At 41.6% G+C, this 20,547-nt stretch overlaps 1 protein-coding gene across 2 annotated transcripts in view; it reads left to right on the forward strand.

Annotated features, from left to right (window-relative positions):
- CTNNA2 (catenin alpha 2) overlaps nucleotides 1–20,547 on the forward strand; it is a 1,036,033-nt gene that overhangs the window by 1,001,386 nt on the left and 14,100 nt on the right. The window contains exon 18 of one of the 2 annotated variants that reach the window (XM_019526187.1): nucleotides 12,236–12,379. The exons of the other annotated variant lie outside the window; for it this stretch is intronic. Within the exon in view, the coding sequence (XP_019381732.1) occupies nucleotides 12,236–12,379 (144 nt within the window). The remainder of the gene's footprint in view (nucleotides 1–12,235; nucleotides 12,380–20,547) is intronic. 2 annotated transcript variants of the gene reach the window in all.

Consider the following 20,547-nt stretch of genomic DNA (forward strand, 5'->3'; position numbering starts at 1 on the left):
GGGGGGGGGGGGGGGGGGGGGGGGGCAATATGTGAGACAATATGTTACTCATTGGGTGCATCTACACGTGCCCCTGACTGCGCAGTTGGTACTGCACAGTTACTTAGTACTAAATGACTGCACAGTCCCCCTTGGTACTGCACAGTAGCAGCAGCATCACAGTTAGTGCCCACTGGTGCTACATCACCATAGCTCATTGCTCTGGCAGTGTAGCATCTTATGTAGACGTGCCCATTGCTTTCTAAATGTTAATGCATTGCTGCTGCTGTTGCTTCAAAAAGGTGTGAGCCATGAAGTTTTGATCCAAATCAGAATTCAGACGTCCTCAAACTTTGGGATGCCACTTTCTCAATGGTCCAGATTGACTCTATATAGATATATAACTAAGACAAAAGAGACCTGTGTGTGTGTTTGTTGGCACAGGCACCAGCTCTGTTCTGTTCATAGAATCAGATTTATCAATGATGAATTTTGGTTCTGAGTTTTGTGTTTCTTTCTATTTCTTCGTGTCAGCACCTTATTGTCCAGTCTTGTAATGTACAGTACTTTAATCCTTTTGTTAATTGGGTAAAAATTAGTATTATGTGCAAAGAAGACAGTGTGAGGAAAGAAAGATTTGATAAAATGACAAGAGTGTCACCTCTCTTTCATTTGGGATCGTCAGAGGTCTGACTATCTTATTTTCTAGCCATTAGCGGAGTACGTTTTAAAACTGAATTTAAATATAAATGGAAGTATAATGTTTTCTTGAGGCATCTGTGAGCTAGACTTTTTGGACCGTTGTTCTCAGATTTTTCAGTGAAAGAAAACTGAGTGAAAATACATAGTTTTTCAAGCAGTGTGATTTAAAAAAAAAATCCTTTCATCTGATTTTGTTAAAATACAACAATAATTTCCCTCTGCTTGTGAATAGTGGTGGTTGGTAATAAGAGCCCTACCTTCTGTTTGAATAACACTTAGTGTAGGAGAAGCAACTAAACTAGGGTTTATTATCCTTCTAGATAATACTTATTTTTATGGAACCAAAAAGTGCATTAGGGCATGTATGGAAGAAACAGGGGGTCCTAAACTGAAGTGGTGGTTTTTAAAAAACACCACTTCAATTTAGGGCTGATTAAAACCCTGTGTCGTGCATACTCCCCACTGACTTACCTGCCTGTCTGGCAGGGAAGGGAGGGGAGGGCAAGCTGCTGGTGGGTGGAGCGGTCCCTGGGCTGCGGGGGGGCAGGGGCTGGTGTATCCCTCTGCAGCAGCGGCAGCACCTACCCACAGGCACCCGGTTCGGCCAGTCCCGGGGGGCACCGCAGGTGTGGAGGGAAGCACCGACCCCCCTGTGCAGCTCAGGGAGGCAGGCAGGCTCCAGGGAGGACAAAAACAAAAAAAAATAGATCAGGCTCACTGCTTTTCTTGGGTGGAGCCTGCTTTCCCAGGCTGCTGCCAGGCTACCTGCAGGGCTTTCTGCAGAGCCGCAGAGCTGCACGGAGTCCAGAGCTTCACTCTGTAGTTGAGTTGTAGGGGCAAGTTTGCTGTGTCCCAAGTCATTTAAGATGCATTACGCCGTCGAATTTCCAACAGTGGCTGGAATTAATGCTCAATACGCCACTAAGGCGTGCAAACACCGACACTGTTAAAGCAGTGCAAAAGCATTTATCTCACTTTAAACTGTGATGCACACATGCCTCTCATTGTGTCTACACATGGCTTTAGGTGCTTCAGGGAGAAACCATACAGCACTATAACCTTATTGAATAATGGGGACCGCTGTAAAAATAAGACAAGGGGTGATTGTCAGACAAAGGGTGTAGGGAGGATGAAAGGTAGACAAGCATCCCAATAGAAGACTGTGCAGATGCTTAGAAATAATTGGATTTTAGATTGTGGGTATTTGTTTTTTATTTGGGGACTTTTTTTTATTTCCAGGTCACTATATATTTTTTGGCTATTGCTTCACATGTATTTTTTTTAACATAAGTGCTTGGGTTCAGAACAGTTGAAGGGAAGTTGAAGTTTGGTTTGGACCTTTGATATTGAAGTGGGTTAAAATGACAGGTAATGGATGGTGGAAGTAAGAGTGGATGGAAGCTGAGGAATGAAGAGGAGAAGAAAAGGAAAAATCCCAATGGATAACAGGGTAGGGGAGAGGTATACAGCTGTGGTTGCCAAGAGCTGTGAGATCAAGGTGGGACTAACAGGACAACTGCAGTAGAGCAATCAAGAAGGAAAAAAAAAGAACAGGATCCAGGTTTCAGTTCTAAAGCTGCCACTGTGATTGAACACCTCCTAGGAAAGGAAACGCAGGAGATGTGGGGACCTAAAGATATAGGTTGGTGTTACAGGTTACCATAAACCATCATAAAGGCACTTAAAATGGGAGTATTCACCCATTAAAGGGTGTTAACCTGTGCTAAGTACCCTCTAAATGTTTTAAAGTTATGTCACTTCAGATAAGGGTTGGATCTGTTTTACCCAGGTCATTCCATGGTATCATTAGTCAGCTCCAGGCACATAAAACACGCTATTTTCATGCCTCCAGCATCCCAAGATGCAGCATTCCCAGCCCTTCCCATTGATTTGGCCTCTGGGCAAACTTTGAGCTTTTCTGACCTCGATTGCCCCAGGGGGTGGTGCTGGCCCCAAGCCAACACTCCTGCCACCCACAGGGGTGCAACCCCAGCATACCCTGATCACTCCAGGCAGCTAAGTACATCACACGCATTGCTGCTTGCTCTAGCACCCCTGTGCAAACAGCAACAGCAATCCTACTGGCTACCTCCATGAAGAAAATGATGCAGAGAATGGAAACCATTCTCAGCTGGGTCTCAGCATTGCCCCAATGTGGCATGCATGTAGCAGGCCTGCTGGGTTTCGGCTCTACCCTGGTGAAAGTGATAACCCAATGCCTGCCCTGGTGTGGCATACAGCGAGCCTGCTAAGTCTCTTCTCTGCTCTGGTGTGGTAACTAACCCAACCCCTTCACCCCCACCAATCCAATCCCCATTCCATGAAAGACATGCAAGATTTTGGTCCTAAAAAAAAGTCATTTTTTAATTCACTTGTTTCTCTTTACTTCTCCCACCTGCCCATTCTCTTCCAACAGGTTATTTTTTATTTTTTTTTAAGATTTCTTCCCTCTGCGGCTGGCTGCAGAGTGAAGGAACCCACCACCTCCATGCTGTTTTTCCCACCTCTGAGCTGCATGCCACCCTCCCTGCCCTTCTCCCACCCCAGATGACAGAGAAGTCATAGCTTCTCCCCATGCTCCTGGCCCTCTTGCAGCAAGTCACAGTTGTGAAGGTCCAAGATAGCATTAAGTGTTAACCTGTGACTGCTCTGAAACTGTGCTAACGTGATGAGGGTCTTCTATTGCACAGAGCTAGAACATTTGAAATGTAACCTCTAACAGCACCCAGAGACATATCCCACATGTTTAGCTGTAGCTAACACTGCCTGCTTTAGAAGAAATGACCATATCAGATGCATAAGGCCATTCAAGTAAACCTGTCTGAGTGGAGATGTATGTAAGTTATTCAATGTGTGTGCGTGTATCTGTGTAGTCAAAACTATCAAAGGTCTGCCTAAGCCAAGCAACTCATTTGACTGGCTTGGTTACAACACACCAGTTTCTATAGGTAGAAGCATACAAGGGAGGTATATGGCTAACAACATGCAGCTGCCTTTGTCTCCTCAGCCGGAATGACTTGGTACCCACTTACAACTCAGTTCAGAGATGCAGTCTTTGCATAAGCCCCAATCAGGGCTTAAGCTCATACTTTTGGAGATGAAGCTTGGGGTCTTAATCACCCAGCTAGCACACTCCATGTATATATGGAGAAATGGACACACAGGAGTTATTTAAAATTCTCTAAAATGTGGTTTCTATTAAGTTTATGGCATGTATAGGGCACGTGATGGAATAACATAATGGTTTTATCCGCCTTCACTTGGAATGAACTGTTTGTCTTAGCTGCTCATGACTAATGCAGATATCCCCAGCCCAAGCTTTATTCTAGAGCACACCGACCTATAAATATATGAAATAAGGAATACATGCTGATGTGGTGTAGAGATCCTATCGGGCTGATATTGGGTCACTTTCATTACTCACAAAGGAGGATGGCACACATGAGTTATGCAGGCTATCCAAAGTGACTGTAGATAAAACCTTTATGCTGTATGATCATGAACTCCGTGCATACTGTGCGCTTTACAGAAATACTGATTCAGACATTTCCGTGAGCTTAAAACAGCATAATCTTTCTTTTTTTGCACCTGTAAAGCCAGGTGTTCTAATTACAAAATGTCTAAAGAAAGAGCTCAACGAGGGACAGGGAAATGACCATTAATATATTTGAAATGCCGCTAAAACAGACCTAACATAGCTTTTTTAAATATACCAGTGTCCCACCCGTAATCCATAACCTTAGGCCCTTCCAGAGCTACCAAAAATATGGGGTTCTGCAGGAAACCTGAGAAATTTCTATTACTGTTTCTAGCTCCATGGGTTAGAGCTAGGTATTGGACTGAGCAAATTGACTTTTATTAGTAAATGTTTAGGATTGGGAATCCAGAAAAAAGATGACAAAGCTGATATGGAAATACTGAGCCCCGAGCGAGGGACTAACAATAGAGGGATGGTGGTGAGGAGGGGAGCGCAACTAGGTTACAGGAGATACAATGTTAGCCAACTATACTACACTTGATCTGAGCCTTCAAGAGGCCATCATCTTGAGTCTTTAGCAAGTGCGGTATAGCATAAGGGTCACCAATCTGCATCAGGGAGGCCACAGGCACACAGGCAGCCTCTATGTATTGCACGCAGCAGATTGGGAAAGGAACAAGCAGCACAGCGACAGATAAGGAAGAATAGCATCAAGTTGGGCAGGGAATAAAGGGAAAGAAGCAAAAAAACCAGCATCAGATCAACCTCAGAGCACAGCCCCAGCAGCAGAAAGCAAAGCAGAAGATTGCACAGATTGGACAAGGGGAAGGGAGTAGAGTAGCACTTGGGGAAGGTATGGGGCTGATTTGTGGCGCACCTACCAAAAAGGCCAGCTCCTACTGATATAGAAGAGTGAAACTAAAATCCACATTAGAGTGACAGGGAGAGGCCATGTGGCTAGCTTGATTTTTTATTATGATTTTTATGATGGCCTTCTAAGGCTGCAGGAGAGACTTGGGACTGATCAGTAGGCTGAATCAAGGTGGAGAAATCAAAGGCATATAATAAATACAGTTTAAAACACGGCTATGTAATTTATGGCATGGCTATTTTCACCAGTTGGAATTTCACTGGTACAGCTATATTTTGTAACAAGGCTGCAAAAGAGCATGCCCTTTAAAGCCGATGGGCCAGATTTAACTTAGTCGACTAAACACAATGTACGTGGAATTGTTGAGTTTAATTAGGCTGTGAACAGACGTAGCTTTCAACTGCTTTAAAGGCGAGAGAGAATTGCCACTTAGGAGAGGGTCTGAGCTCTTAGGATGCGACAGTTATGTCAGCATGCTCCTATACTGGTATAAGACAGCTACGTGACTGGAGCTTTAATGCAGAGGGAACAATATTGCTATATTTGTTTCATATGTCCACACCCAAAATCAGAGAAAGCTATCCAAATGGCCCTGTCTCAATGAGCTGCAAACTGATTGATGTGCTTTTATTTTGGCCCCAAACAGAACCTAAAGTTAAGCTTCTCAACATACTCATAAGCAATCCAATTTGAGAAACTGGGCATTTAAGTCCTGCCTAAACTTCATTGTGATTCAGACAGCAGTGGGAAAGTATCTAAATTCCACCTAAAACCCCATTATTTTGGTGCCCAACAAAGCAAGCCTAAATCAGCATTGATTTTGCTTCAAAGTACCGCATGCATGGTCCCTCTTTATTGATTGGTGTTCACTAGTGCTCACTTTTTGCACAAAATCCTGGTGTAAAGCAAGGAGATCTGAGTTCTAGCCCCTCCTCAGCCTAAAGGATCAAAACACACGTCTTCCATTCTCCAGCAAAATACCATAATCACCAGACTATTGATCGATCTGAGCGGGAGAGCTTTCCACTGGAGCTAGGCCACCATGTAGTCAAAAATGCAAGATTCATGTGCACTTTTACACATGCTAATAGGTGTCTGTGTGGGGGGGCATGCTTTAATTAGAGCGGTTCAAAGATCCACTCTAATTAAAGCATTGCAACCTCTTGTGCATCAGCATCCCCATGTTTCAAAATGGCAGTGGGTGTGCTTAAACAAAAGCTTGTTGGATGAGCTGTAGATAAAGCGCCCCCACTGCCATTTTGAAAAACAGGGATGCTGATACACAAGATGCTGGAGGCTGCTGCAGCCGGTAATTGCTGCACTCCAGCAGACTCAATTAATTGAGTCGACTTTGATGTGCTGTAATTACAGTGTGTTGGAGCAGCCTCCATGCTCATGTACAGGCAACCTAGAAGAATAGGAAAGGTGGTGACTGATTTTGTATTATGTGCATTGAACTGGGAAGGGGAAAACTAAATTCTGACCGTTGGTCTCAGGACAATCTCTGTTTAAAAACACAACAGAAATAACTCTGAGAGCAAAGACTAAAATGTTGCCAGCTGAGTGCCTTCATCACTGGATAATAGATTCATGTTTGCTTGTCTTCTAGTCCAGTGAATCTTGAACTGCACATTGGCTCACCTTCAACAGTAGGGATGGATGGTTGACAGTGTTTTCCTGTTCCAAGATACATTTGTTACTGAGCAGAAACAAATTATACAGCTTCCTGATTCTCAAGCCCTTGGCCCTGCAGTTCGAGCAGCCTAGATGCTGCTCTAACTTACCATGCAGCTGAAAATTGTTGTAGACTAGCAGAGCTCCACACTGCAGTAACCATGCTCCCTCTTTTCTTTGTCATGCTCTCTCCTCTGGGAGCTGAGTTCAACCAGGCCTATAACAGTTAAAAATTCCCTTTGCACAGATCAGAAGGTAGGATGGGCAAATTTATGCTATTTCTTTAAGACTGACTGTGGTGAGATAACATGATTAGCTAAATGGCATTTATTTTCCACGCTTAGAAAAGTGACAGATCTGGCTCTGGGTAACCACATATTTAGCACAGCAGTGGAAATAGCATTGCTAGATTACTTTAACATTGAAATTTAACAGTGCACCCTCTAGCTCTACCTATTATTTAACTTCTAATTTAGGTAGTAGTGAGACTTAATCTCCCTTCCAAAGTACTGCCATGCAAGGTTCTTTCTGGTATAAAGAAATAACAGTTTCCATGTAGATATCTCCATCTTCTTCCTGGTATAAAGAAATAACAGTTTCCATGTAGATATTTCCATCTTCTTCCTGGCACCTTGAGTTGTAGATGAATACCAGACACAGGGTACACCTACACGAGGCACTAACTGCTAATTCTATTGGACAGTAGTATGCAGGGTAAAAGCTGTCCTAATATGCTACTGTGCAGTAGTGTTAGGCTATAGCACAGTTAGCATCTCTAAAAGTCATGTGCTGGCACTACTGCGCAGTAGCTCCAGTTACTGCACATTGATTTAATACTTGGTTATACAAGTGCTAAACTTAATGAGCAGTAACTACAGCCATTAATGAACATGTAGATGTGTTGCACCTACACACACCTAAAGAAAGAAACTTCACACAGCTTTTCCCAACCTAAGCAGGATTAATCAGAAATGCCAAGTGAAAATACTTATAGTAGTTTATAAAAATCTCAGTAAAACACACAGTTTTACTGTTTATAGTTTATAAAAATCTCAGTGATTCCATTAAACATACAACGTAGTAATAACCTTTGGGGAAAAAAGGAAGCAATTCAGACTTTGCAAGTTGCAAAATTGCCCGGTGTGTCATACCTCTGAAGTAATTTTTTCCATGCTGCAGGTGCAATCTGAAACATCTTATTTATGAACTTTATAGTAGAAAAGGAAATCTTTGTCTGTTCTCTACATCACACCATTAGTCTTTAATTATAAAGCAAGTGTGTATAGCAGAAGCCAATTTTTTTATCATCAATTTAGCACATGAATGTGGAAGTGATCCGTTGAAAATAAGTATCTAGTATTCTAAAAAAGGTATTTTCTATCAGTAAAATATTGTTAAAGCATGGTCTGCACATTTACTAATTCATCTTCAAATGTTAACTAATTTATCATCCAAACATCCTATGTCCAAGTAGTAGCACTGCAGTTTTACAAGCAGCAAAATGAAGTAGGACATTCAGATGATTTGCCCAGAGTGTCATGAATGTGTTATGTGTCACTCTCCAGTGTCGTATATAGGATGTTATCTGGCTATTCCTTGGATAGGATGTGCAATATTTTGAATGAATATCATTATCCATTCATAAATACGAATTTAATCCACTTCAGCAAGAGCAACTCTTTTCAGGGCTAATCTCTACATTTGCAGCTCCAGCGATCTTCCTCAGCCTGGGATCTCAGCATACTCTGATCTGATCTTACTTTCTAAGTTGTCATTTCAGTTTTTCAGAGCAGATCCATTTGTACTTTCCATAGTTGGTCCATGAGTGGATCTATTTATTGTTATTCCCAGGCTGCCAATTTCTTTCTCAACCTTCTACGGTCTTGATGGAGAGCACTTACACTTTATATTGGTGGTAGCTACCGGTAAATGATAGGAACCTATTCATTTACTAACTTTTGCAGAATTCCTGTAAAACAATCTCTGTATTGTTTCATCACACAGATCTTGGTTGTGAAACGAAACCCGGACAAGTCCATTTCTTGGTCACAAGATATTTAGATGAGAGATATCGAGTCATTACAAATTTATGTTTTTATTCTCTTATTAAATCCTTTGGATAATAGCCATTCTTGTGTTTTTAGACCATGCCACATCACTTAAGAATGATTTTGCAGCCTAAAAACTCTCATCAAGTGCCTCCTGATATTCAGCCTTGGTTTTTTTGCTCACATCTATTCATTTGCTTCTAATTCTACTCCTTTGAAATAACTTGACCTGACTAGTCTCTCTTCTGAAATAAATTGTGTCCTGCAAGTTGATAGTTTTATCATCTGTCCCTTAGTTTATGACCTAGTCCATTGACATGGATATCAGTTTACATCCTCCCCACCCCTTATAGTTTGCTGCCCTCTGATTTTCTTCTACTTTGTCAAGAACCACCTTTTTGGTATAACCAGTGCTGATAAGTAATACCCTCTCAGATCATCTATAATCTAATGGAATCTAATATTTTTTCTAATCTAATCTAGCTAGCTGTTCATAATATATAAAATAGCATTTGGCTGCCTCATTTGTTTCTTACATTGTTACTGGAGGACATCGTAGGCCATTTCCAATCACCAAAAAGATATTTGCTGTGCTATTATATTTACTCGACTATAAAATGACCCTGAATATGATGTCCCCCTAATACTTAGATTCTATATTTAAAAAAATTATAATTGTGTTATAATTTTCTAGGGATACAATCTAAGTATTGGAGGGTTGTCTTGAATCCCACCCACCCCCTCCCCCTCACTACTACAGCAGGAAAAGCAGTGGCCCCCTTGCTGTCTGCCTGACCCACTTCATCCCCTTCAGCTTTCCTGAACCCATTGCCACCTATACCTCCCCACCTCCAGTTCCCCATAGCCTCTACCCTCCCCTGCTCCCCGAGTCTCTGCCTCTTCTCTCCTCCCCCCTCCCACTCTCCAGGCTCTACCTCTTCTCCTTCTTACTGTCAGATGCTGCTCAGGTTGCTCCATCCTAAAGCCCAGCATGTGAAAACTCAATCCTTGCCTAGCCATGCAGCAGTGTTGGTGCTGGTTAACTGACCTTAAGTGGGAGGGAAAGGGAGGGACAGGGCAGAGATAGAAGCTGCACAGGGGAAGCAGAAACCGGTGCAGGAGACTGCTGTAGATCTGAATCTGGCTGCAGCATGGGCTCAGGCCCAGAGTCAGAGCCACAGCAGCCCCCTGCTCCCCCTCCACTTTGAATGCAAATATAAGATGAGGGTTTTTTTTCCCCCCATGATGATTGTGGTGGGAAGGCTCGTCTTATATTCGAGTAAATACGGTATTTCCATTTACAGTAAGAGTTCCTGCGGATGACAACTTGCTTCTCTCCAGTCGATCCATTTTTAGAACTGCAGCTACAATTGGTTTAACTTCCACTTCCCAGAGGCACGTGCTTTTGGCCTTAGTGTGCCAGCTTCCTTCAGACTTCCTCAGACGTTCTGGGGCTCCCTGAAGAGTGCCATGTGTGCTCCTACCACATCTGGCAGCAACAACCTTGTGTTGAGCCACAGGATCTTTTAAGGGGTGCCTTAATTGGATTATAGCAAGCACATTGAACCTCAGAAACCTTTAAAAGATCAGTTTCCCCTCTCTATTTAAGAGCTAAATGGAAAACCCTATTAGTTAGGGAAAACAATTCAGCCATCTGATGTCAGCAGACCATGGCCCAGATCAGGGTCAGGTGGGTATAGCACAAATGAGTCCTGTTACAAAAGAAAGAAATGTTCCCCTCCCCCCACCCCTTTAAACCTATGGATAACATGAAAACATGAATGTGTAACCAGGAATCAGTAAGGCTTTTAAATCACAGAACGATCATTGCTTTGCATTGCTCATATGCAGCCTAGTTTTGCACCGGGCTCTTCAATTCACATTTCACCTCTGACAGTTACAGTAGCTCTTCTTTTACTAGCCAGATTTCAGAAACAGGTCACAATCGTTTTTCTTCCTTCCTTCCTTCTTTCTCTTCCTCCCTTCCTTTCCTCATTTCCTCTCTCCCTCTCTCACTCCCTCCCTTTCTTCCACATGTACTTTGATTTTTAAACATTACAAATGTACTGTTTTTAGATGGCATCTCCAAATACAATGAAAGATATTCCGATTAGGAAGAAAAATCCTCAACTGCTGTTAGATGAAATGACCAGTGCAAGACAGGAATCAAAAAGGCTTTCTTTTTTCTATATCAGAAGGGGGGAGTGCAAAAAAAACAACACAAGGAGAACAGTTATTCACATTAATTGGTGAAACTGAAAAATAATCATGGGTAGATTACAATGTTCATGATCCTTGTAGCAAAAGAAAGCCTAGGGGACCATGTCAGTGTTAACACAGTGTACCGTTATAAGCACTAAGGAGATTTATCGAGTGTTCATTTTGCACTTCCAAAAACAAAAGGAGTAGATAGTACACCTTGACAGCTTGCTTGTGGCTAAAAGTCCCTTAATTTGTGAGCAGTACGAGAGTAAGTTTAGTTGAATTAGTCCATGGTAAATATAGTAATAATTTAGCTGGGATACCTAATTAAATTAATAAAAAATCAAAACACCAATGGATAATATGCATGATTATTTATACTGTCAAACCTTCTTTCTAGAGAATTTGGAAAGTGAATTTCCATTTACAGTGAATTAGAATGAATGTCCCCATTTATATAATCCAATTCTGCTGATAAGGAAGTTGTCCCTACAAGAGCCAGCTTCAGTTTGCAAGGCTGTTGTTGTGTATAATTCCTAAGCTAAAATGATAGTCTCCAAGCCTTTCACCTCTGTGTAATTTTGCTGATACTTTATGGAACCTGAAAGTGTGCTTTGTCAATAAGTATTGGCCCAGATTTGTTACCGTTTTGCTCGCTTGCTCTCTGAGTACAGTGGAGCAAGTCTCATCTTCAGCGTGAGAAAATCGCAACTTGTCCTGACCACCATGGTTGGACTTCCATAAATGCTGGTGAAGTTGCCATGCCCTCCAGTCTGATTTCTCTCAAGGATTAGACATGATGGTTGGCTCTTCTTTTACTTGCTTATGGACTAAATTCAGCTTGGGTGACTGTTGGTCCCTGATGTTGCTGCTGCTTACAGTCACATTCGGTTTTCATAGTTTAAAAAATCCCTACAAAAAATGTTACTTTTAAACCCAATTCCAAAATGCCCTTGTCCCAATTCAATGTGATAATCTTTTAACCAGATAGCCTTTCTGCCCCCTTTGGTTTTCCTCATTTGACACTATGATTTACCCTCTTCCCGATTAGCAAGCCACTTGCTTTTGTTTTTGTTTTTGCTTTTGTTTTACCTGTGCTAATGGAGCAAATGAGAGAAATCATCACACACCAGGGTCACTCGGCTTGGAAGAGTCCCTGTTTCCTTTACCAAGCATAGCTCCTTCAGCACACGTTTTTCTCCTCTCCTCCCCTCTGCGCTAGGGTACCATATTTCTCTTGCTCTCTCTCACTCTCTCTTTTCTGTATCTCTCGGAAATCAGACTGGAGTTCAGAGCACTTTCACTACCTTTTATGAGGTAGAGTGTGATGTCATAGATGGGGTCAGGGCTAGTCAACTTTCTACTCACCTACCCACCTGTGCTGAGGGAGCTACACTTGAGAACGGAAGCAGTGATTCCTCCATGGTGAGTAAACCGCGTTTCTAATCTCTACCTTTATATACATGCTCTGCTTAGTTTTGTCGGGGGAGGGAAAAGTTTGGGGGGCTTTTTTTGGTTTTTTTGTTTTTTTAAGTGCAGAGCTCATACAAAATCAGTTGCATGCTTCTTTTCTAAACTTTAAAGGATTTTTTCCCCATCCCAAACGATTATGCACAGCTGCTATGAGCTGTTAAACTCAGCACCTTCCTCTTCAGGAGAGGTCACATTTGAGTGATGATTAAGGTGACCTTTCTAAAATATTTTGCACATCCATTTAAGAGCGAGTTCCTGGGCCCTCTGAAATCAGATGCTGAACTTCCATTGTCTTCAGGATCAGGCATGTGCTTTGTGAAGTGCTTGGGGTGCTAATTTATAAAGGGAGAAGGTATCATTATTCCTGCATTGATCATTAACTGCAGATGTGTCTATTTTTCCAGGACAGATGCGCTGTTTCTTTCTTCCATAGCTGCTATCTCAATTTTGTTTTCTGTTTAATCTTAAACATGCATGTTCCAAAATGTTGATTCCATGACATTTCTTAATGATCTTTTTTCCTCCAAATTAAAAAAAAAAGGGGAACCATTAACCATCAACTCTAAGAACAAACAAAGTGATTAAGATTCAGATGCCAACTGATAACATTTGCAATTCAAAGTCAGATCTTTTTTTTCTTGTCCACACCGCTGTAAATAAAAGATATAGCAGGGTGATCTGAGACGGGATTTCTTGGATTTTCTCGGTATGGCTTGCAGTCTACATTAAACATGCATTTAAACATAGATGCTGTGCTTAAGCACACTTAACATTTGCTTTTCTTTTTCTTCTCCTTGGATTCTGGCACTGCTGCCTGGCTTTTCGAAAACTCTCAGCATTTTAGGAAGACAAGATGGACTGTACAGATCTTTTCTCTTTGTTCTGCCTCTTGGGTACCTATTAAAGCTGTCAAGATGTCAGAACTCTCATACTAAAGGGCAGAAAAAGGGTCACGTGAAGACTTTGGCCTCTGGGGACGGCAGAGATTTTGCTGTTCTTGTTCATTTAAAGCTCCTTACCAGCCCTGTGTGGGGCCTTGTCATATCACAGTGAAAGGTACTAAAAGGCAGTAATGCATACTCTATAAATCAAAAGACAAAAGAACATGATCACAGCCTTTCGACTTAAGTGTTCTTTGGTCTGATTGATGGCATGCACTTTTTTTTCAGATGACTTTATGGCTCTGAGGAGCGGGGTATAGGACACAGAGCCTTTCATCTTTACTGGCCCATATGGGACATAGCTTAGCAATGGCAGAAAGTCATTACCACCTGGAGATGGCTTGGTGGCCTTTCTGAGAATGAACAGGTTGTCTCAATGAAATTCCTGAAGGACAGGGACTCACTTTACCAAAACTGCAGCATCTCTACTAAGTGTCTGCCTTGTTGCCAAAAAAAAGTATACATGGATTTTAGCCTTCTCCTCTAGTGGTGGGAGGATTAGAGGAAGGTGCATTGGTGATGGATCTGGAATTATTTCTGTTTTGTATTTATTCTAACATTCAGCAAAGAAGTAAAGTTTCCAAGACTGCCTCAGCAAAGGTATTTGGGGATTCATTTTTTAAGGCAAAGGCTTGGAGCTAAATATGTAATCCATTGGTTAGCATACATGATGTTGCACACATAGCTATACTTTCATGATGCAGGAGATTGAACTCTTTATTTATCCACATAATTCATATATTATAAAGAATAGTCCACTATTGCTCTGACTGCATCAGTAATGAGAAAGCAATGGTTGGGAGCATTATAAGAAGTGAGATATAGGGTAGGGAGGAGAACCCAGGACCCAGATGTATTTCCTTAGAATAGGATTAGATCCAGACTCCTGGACAGATCTTGGGTGAAAGCTAGGTATACCTATACCCACTCCCTAAGTCTAGCCAGCTAGAAACCTCCCTTCTGATTGAACCAGAGGGTTTCAATCTGCTAGGCAACCTCCAAGCACATCTACTACACACTAATAGCACCAAATTCACTACAATGTTCTCACAGTCACTTTTACTCATAAATGATAGTGGTATTGCCACTTCCCTTATTCTTGACTGTAACCCACTGGTTAGAGCACTCACCCAGGAACTAGGATACCTAGTGGCTTTAAGCCCTTCTCATCAAAGGTAGATTCAAACCTACCTCTTTCACTTCTCTGGTCCTGTAGAACAACAAGGAAGGGACAATGTGACTTTTTAACTTAGGGAACTCAGCTAAGAAAAAGCAATCCTACATCCTGTTCCATGCTTCTGGCACTTGTGATGCATTTCATATTAGACGTCAATAGTTAAGAAATAGAAATAATCCTGTTTTTAGGAGGAATGCAGAGCTCATTCTCCCAGTCTTCAGTCAGGCTCCCTATTTCTCATTCTTTTGTCCCCAGGACTTTTTAATTCCTTTCTACCCATGATCCAAGCTTCAATCACCATTTTGGGGTCATTTGAGTAAAGGGATCAGTGTGCAGGTCATTTAAAGGCAGAGATGGTGGCTCTTCAAATGTATCTTCCAGGAGGGGCAATAGGGAGGAGGCATCTGGGTTGCTGAAAGCTATTCAAAATGATATGGCCATTCCTAATAAAAAATGCCAGTCCATTCTAACCTAAGCCTAGGTTTGACCTAGCAGCCAAAGAATGAAAGGCTAAATAGCCTATTATTAATCCATCAAGATAGCCAGTTCTCCAGTTCAGTTATTTTAATGGCAAATATGATAAAGACAATAAATTTTAGTAGTACAAGGTACTTACACTCCACATGGCTTTGGATGAAATATTTTATACTGTCATTTGCAATATTTAGGTTTCTGGTATTTGTGCATACTTAAAGTAAAAAAATATTGCAGTCTCATTTTTCTGGTGATCTTATTTACTGGGTAATATGAACATCAGGAAGGTAGGAAGCTGAGCAGCTTGCACTAAATGTATGTTCTGTGAATGAGTGAAGCCTTCCCAAAACATTTTATGAATTGAAAATTACAGCATAATTTATTTAAAGAAGGCTCACACCACATTTGTCACAGATCAGCTTTGCACATGCTTTGCCTCCAGAACCAAAAAATTGCTCAAGTAACTCAAGTATATTCATACTTGTATGAGCAAGCAGGTAAACACAGTAATCACGTGACGCATCCTTAGCACATAGTGCTAAGATCTGTGTAATATATTATGTCCTATATAACTTCATCTGCATGGATACGTGCACCGTATAACTGTAATTAAGGGCATTCCCCACAATTTCTAAATTCTGGACTTTTTCCAGTCTAGTTTCTTCTCTTTTTCCTTATGTGGGAAGTGAAATGTGCCACCTGTTTGAAGACTGTCAGCTGGCAGATGGATGCTCATCATTTTGCCCTCAGTTGCAATGGGTTTAGAGTGGTATAACATCATTGACATCCAGAGAGTTACTCTTGATTTATCCCTACTTAAGTGAAAGGAAAGACAAACTTATATCACATAACAATTCAAGTGAATCCTTCATGTTGATTTAAATCACATTCCTTTTAAAGCACATCCTTTCTTTATGTGAGCCATCAAACAAAATGTTAGCACTACTTGGCTGAATACCAGCGGTCAGAAGAACCAGGAAGGAGGCCATGATACTTTTTGCACCCCAGGTTTTTATCTGTGGGAGAGTCTCCAGTGATTCTATTCAGTCACCTGCCATTCTCACCCTCATAATTAATAATCTTCTGTATACTATTGTGTCTAATCTACGGATCTCAACCCACATTACAATTGTAGCACCACAAAACCCATGACAGAAACAAATATCATTTTTATTGTCATTTTACAAATGATAGCACTGAGCCATTAGGAGGATAAATTACATGTGCAAAGCCTTATTCTAATTTAAAGGCAAAAAAGTTATATGGAATCATCATTCCCATAGCAAAAGAGACTCCTAGGAGCTCCAGTCTGAAACTGATAGGCCTGCAAAGGGAGCTTGCAGTAACAGCAATAAGAGGATGCTGCATAAAGCATCTGAAGGTGTCCATGTGTGCTAAAGACTGAATGGAATATCTTGGTCTGAGATCCCGAGTTTTTTCTGATCTCACTGTGATTGTTACTTACTTAGATCCAATCATTTTCATGATGTGGAACTTTTGTTCCATTTTACAAAGATTGGCTAATTTAAGAATTGTAGCATCTCCTAAAATAAGCTAATATTATCCTCCTCTTATACGTGGGGAGACAAAGAGGTTAAGGACATCTTCAAAGATAGGCACTACTCTTATTTGCCCTGATTGCGGACCTATTTCATTAGAGAAACCCAATTCTGATTTTTTTCCAGAAACTTTGAGCCTTCACGTATTTCAATCAGAACTGTGGATACACACTGGATCTAAAAACCAGCCCTCAGTTTTGGTGTTTACATGCAGAATCTCCCATATATGTCAGGTATTAAAAAAAAAATGGTCTAACTGGGCGGGTCTACACAAGCCACTACTGTGCAGTGGTTACTGCACATTTATTTAGTACTTTTATAAGCAAGTACTAAATAAATGTACAATAACCAGAATAGCTGCACAGTAGCACTGGCAAACACCTTTTAAGTGATGCTGCTGCGCAGGAGCCTAATATTACTGCTCAGTAGCAGCTCGGCACAGTTTTCACTATGCAATGTTACTCTGCAGTAGTATCAGGCTGCTGTGCAGTTAGTGTCTCGGGTAGATGCAGCCACTGGCTAAGGACAGACATTCAAAAAGCCTGAGCCTGAATTGATTAAATCTTTGCAGTTTAATCTAACCTGGCTAGGCTGAACTGGTTTGTAACTGGACAGACATTTTCTCTGGACTGAGGAAACGCAGGCACGTGCCTGCAGTGTCTGAAGCTAGAAGCTGGGGGGCGCTAGAGCAGCCCTCCCTGCCTTCCACAGTGCTGAGCTGAGGAGGGCGTGGCCAGACCCTGGCAAGACTCTCTGATTAGGGAGGTCTGCCTGCACCATTCCAGGCTTTTACCCACTTGCTGCTCAAGGGGCAGGAGTGTTGCCAGACTTCACCCCCCAGCTAACACTCTGAGGCAAGGGGGGATGTGCAGTGCATGCATCTGTTGATGATATGGAGCTTTTCAATCTCCCTCCCTGCTTCTTTATACTGTCTGCAGCAAGCTGACGGGGGAGCAAGCCAGCAGGGGGCTGATAACAGTGTTTTTCACCTCGTGAGCGAAACAGTAGCCTCTCTCCATTAGTTCAAACTCTTCTTAAACAGCTTACCAGGTGACCTGTTGATTAGCTCCAAACAGCCCTAAGTGGTCACTGTTCCAGTGAAATTGGAGACACACACACAGACACCTCTCAGCATCAGCTAACATATCACATGCCTGGGGTCCATGGGACTGGGGTCCATGCTGTGGGAGATAGGAGGGAGGGAGGTGGGGATCCTTGCTTGCCCAGCAAGCAGCAAAGTTGGTGGGGGGGGGGGACAGGGGGAAGCTAGGCAGACCCCGCTGTGCCTGCAAGTCTGTGCCAGAGCTCCAACCAGGGAGCAGAGGGGACGGGCCAGTCCTGTTGTGAATCAGAGAGCCCTGCCCAGCCCAGAGAGGGATGCTAGGATGCTGGGGGTGTCTGGTTTATCTTAAACCAGCAAGGGGTCTGGGACAGACATTGCATAAACCAGTTTGAGCCAAATCAGTTAAACCTGGTTGAATGTAGTATCAGATTCATTTCAGACTGGTTTCAGCCATTTTCAAACTGGTTTATGTGCAGTGAACGTCTGTTCTGTTACAGGTTTAAACAAGTTTCTGATTGTTTAAACCAGTGTATGTGTAATGTCTGTCCCTAGCCATTGTGCTGGCCAAAGCTGAGAAGAAGCTCAAATTAGATTGCAGTGGCCCCCACCTCTAGACCAACAGAGACAACTGTTGTGTCTGTATCATGTTAATGCTCTTCCCTTTTTTGAGGCCAGACATGTAGCTGGATTTTGACTAACAGAAGAAGTGGCTCAGACCCCTGAAAAGGTGCTCAAGTCCCATCAGAACCTGCTTAGGGAGATCTGCTCCTACAGTCCTGAATAATTCTTGGATTCTTCCCAATATCAAAAGAAACTGAGGCCTGCTTTTTACAGACAGTATATACCAGCTCTAGACAACTGTAGCAAGAACCACGAATAGCAGACAATCCTTTGGCTAGATCAAGGCTGTCTTCATAAAGAAAAATGCTAGAGGCTTCTATTTTATTTCAACCTTGTTTTAAAGTAAAGGCTGAGATTAGCCCTGCAGCATTTCTAGGTCACTTCTAAATTGGAAAGAAGGTTTGGAGACAGGTTGCATTATTCTGTGTATGCAGAGGAATGATTATCCTAAGGATAATGGTATGGAAAATCTTTAAAGTGTATGAATCACTCAGAATATATTGTAAGCACCAGTGTCGTTAGAGTAAGACTCCTTCTAAAATGCTGATTCTCAAAATACAACTTTGAGCAAAGGAGTTATGCTGTCCTAAAATATAACAGATAATTGCTGAAGAAAATAGTATTGGACCAGCCAACTGTGATGAGATGATAAATATCTGTAGTTCCTATGTGGTAAGTATTGTCTATCAGCACTTAATAACTGACCTTTGATGTAAACATTGGCTGCATTGAGGATCATACACTTAGAGCCAAGACTTGCAAACATTTGGACGTGAAATTGGTATGCTGAGCTCTAGTATGACTTGTGCACAGGTTTACTTGAGTACATAAGCATTTGCAGAAGTAATCATAGGTGATGAAAAGGTCTCTTTGGTCTCAAAACTTACTTCAATCCTGCTCAACTAAAGGCATAAAATATATGAGATTACATTTGTGAATTTACAGTAATAAGCAGTACTTTATAATTTCATCTCCTTTTTCTTTATTGCTTTTTACTTATTTCTTTTTTCCCTTATTTATGAGCATCACTGAAGAATTTAATAATTTTTGGTTTTGGTTTATTTGCAAAATATTCTCCAGTTCCTAGCCACTTCTGGTAAGGGTTCTAATGGACAACCATAACTAGACCCACACAAACAATGGAGAAATATATATTCACAAATAATGTATTCACCACCTGATCAGCGTCCGGGACAGAACTGGGAAAACTGCTTACTAAGGGTTATTTCACCATTCATTTTGCTGATAAACTAAAACAAGCGTTTGTGAATAATATATTTGAATTAAAATGTTGGCATTTGCCAAATACGTTTTTTATTAAATAACATGAGGCCAAATTTTTCATTGCTGAGTCTTTACTGAGAGGCTGAAGAGGGTCTGTACGCTGACAAATTAGTATATTGATTTGAATGCATCCCCTACTCCTGCTAACAAGGCTTATTTACTTTCTTCCTTTAGTGTGGACTCAGTCTTACAACATAATGAAGGGCTGAGCCAGAGTAATTTGATAACAAAAGGGATCTTCCCACTGATTGGGCTGTGGGTCAAGCCTCAAATATCTCCCAGTCCCTTTGAGTTTGGGGCAAATGGAGGGCACACAGCATCTCACAAGTAATTGGCATCTTGCAGGATTGAGTCCAGTACTAACTTTTGTGTGCTGGTATGTTTAATATGAGATCCAAAAATCTTAGTGGAAAACACAGAAGCACTGTATCAGTACAGAAGCAATGAACTGTTGTCCTACCAGTATCTGCCATTCAGCAAGCCTGTTTTGTCCTATTTGTTTCTGGGCTTCATTTGATTTATCGTTTTGATACTCTTCACTAAGAAAAACAACTTTACATGTATGGCACAGATATCTTCAAACTGGTTGTTGGCCTGGGCAAAGGCAGCCTCAGGTATCTGAACTTAGTTGAAAAAAAGGATTTACTTCCAAGTGCAACAAATCCTTTCAGTTGAAAATAGTGAGTTCACATGTGCACATATGTTGTTCTCATTTCGTCACAAAGAATGGAAGTTGGACAATCACCCTTTTTATAATATATGCTGAAAAGTGGCACTGCCCTTTTCTGTGGTTCCAATAGAATGAGTAGGGGTAACTCTGGATAACACAGTCTTCTGAAAAGAAATCTGTCCATTTATATGCTTTATTAATGCTGTTGTGCTAAAAGTCAGCTATGTTTTGTGCGTCTTGATCACACTGCTTGACCATGACTGCGAATCAGTCAACCAACCTGACACAGTTGTCCTTCCAATTCAAATAAAGAAAAGCAACATATACTGAA

This window comes from Gavialis gangeticus, unplaced genomic scaffold (assembly GCF_001723915.1).
Source record: "Gavialis gangeticus isolate Ggan-Ray unplaced genomic scaffold, GavGan_comp1, whole genome shotgun sequence".
NCBI classification, from domain to species: Eukaryota; Metazoa; Chordata; order Crocodylia; family Gavialidae; genus Gavialis; species Gavialis gangeticus.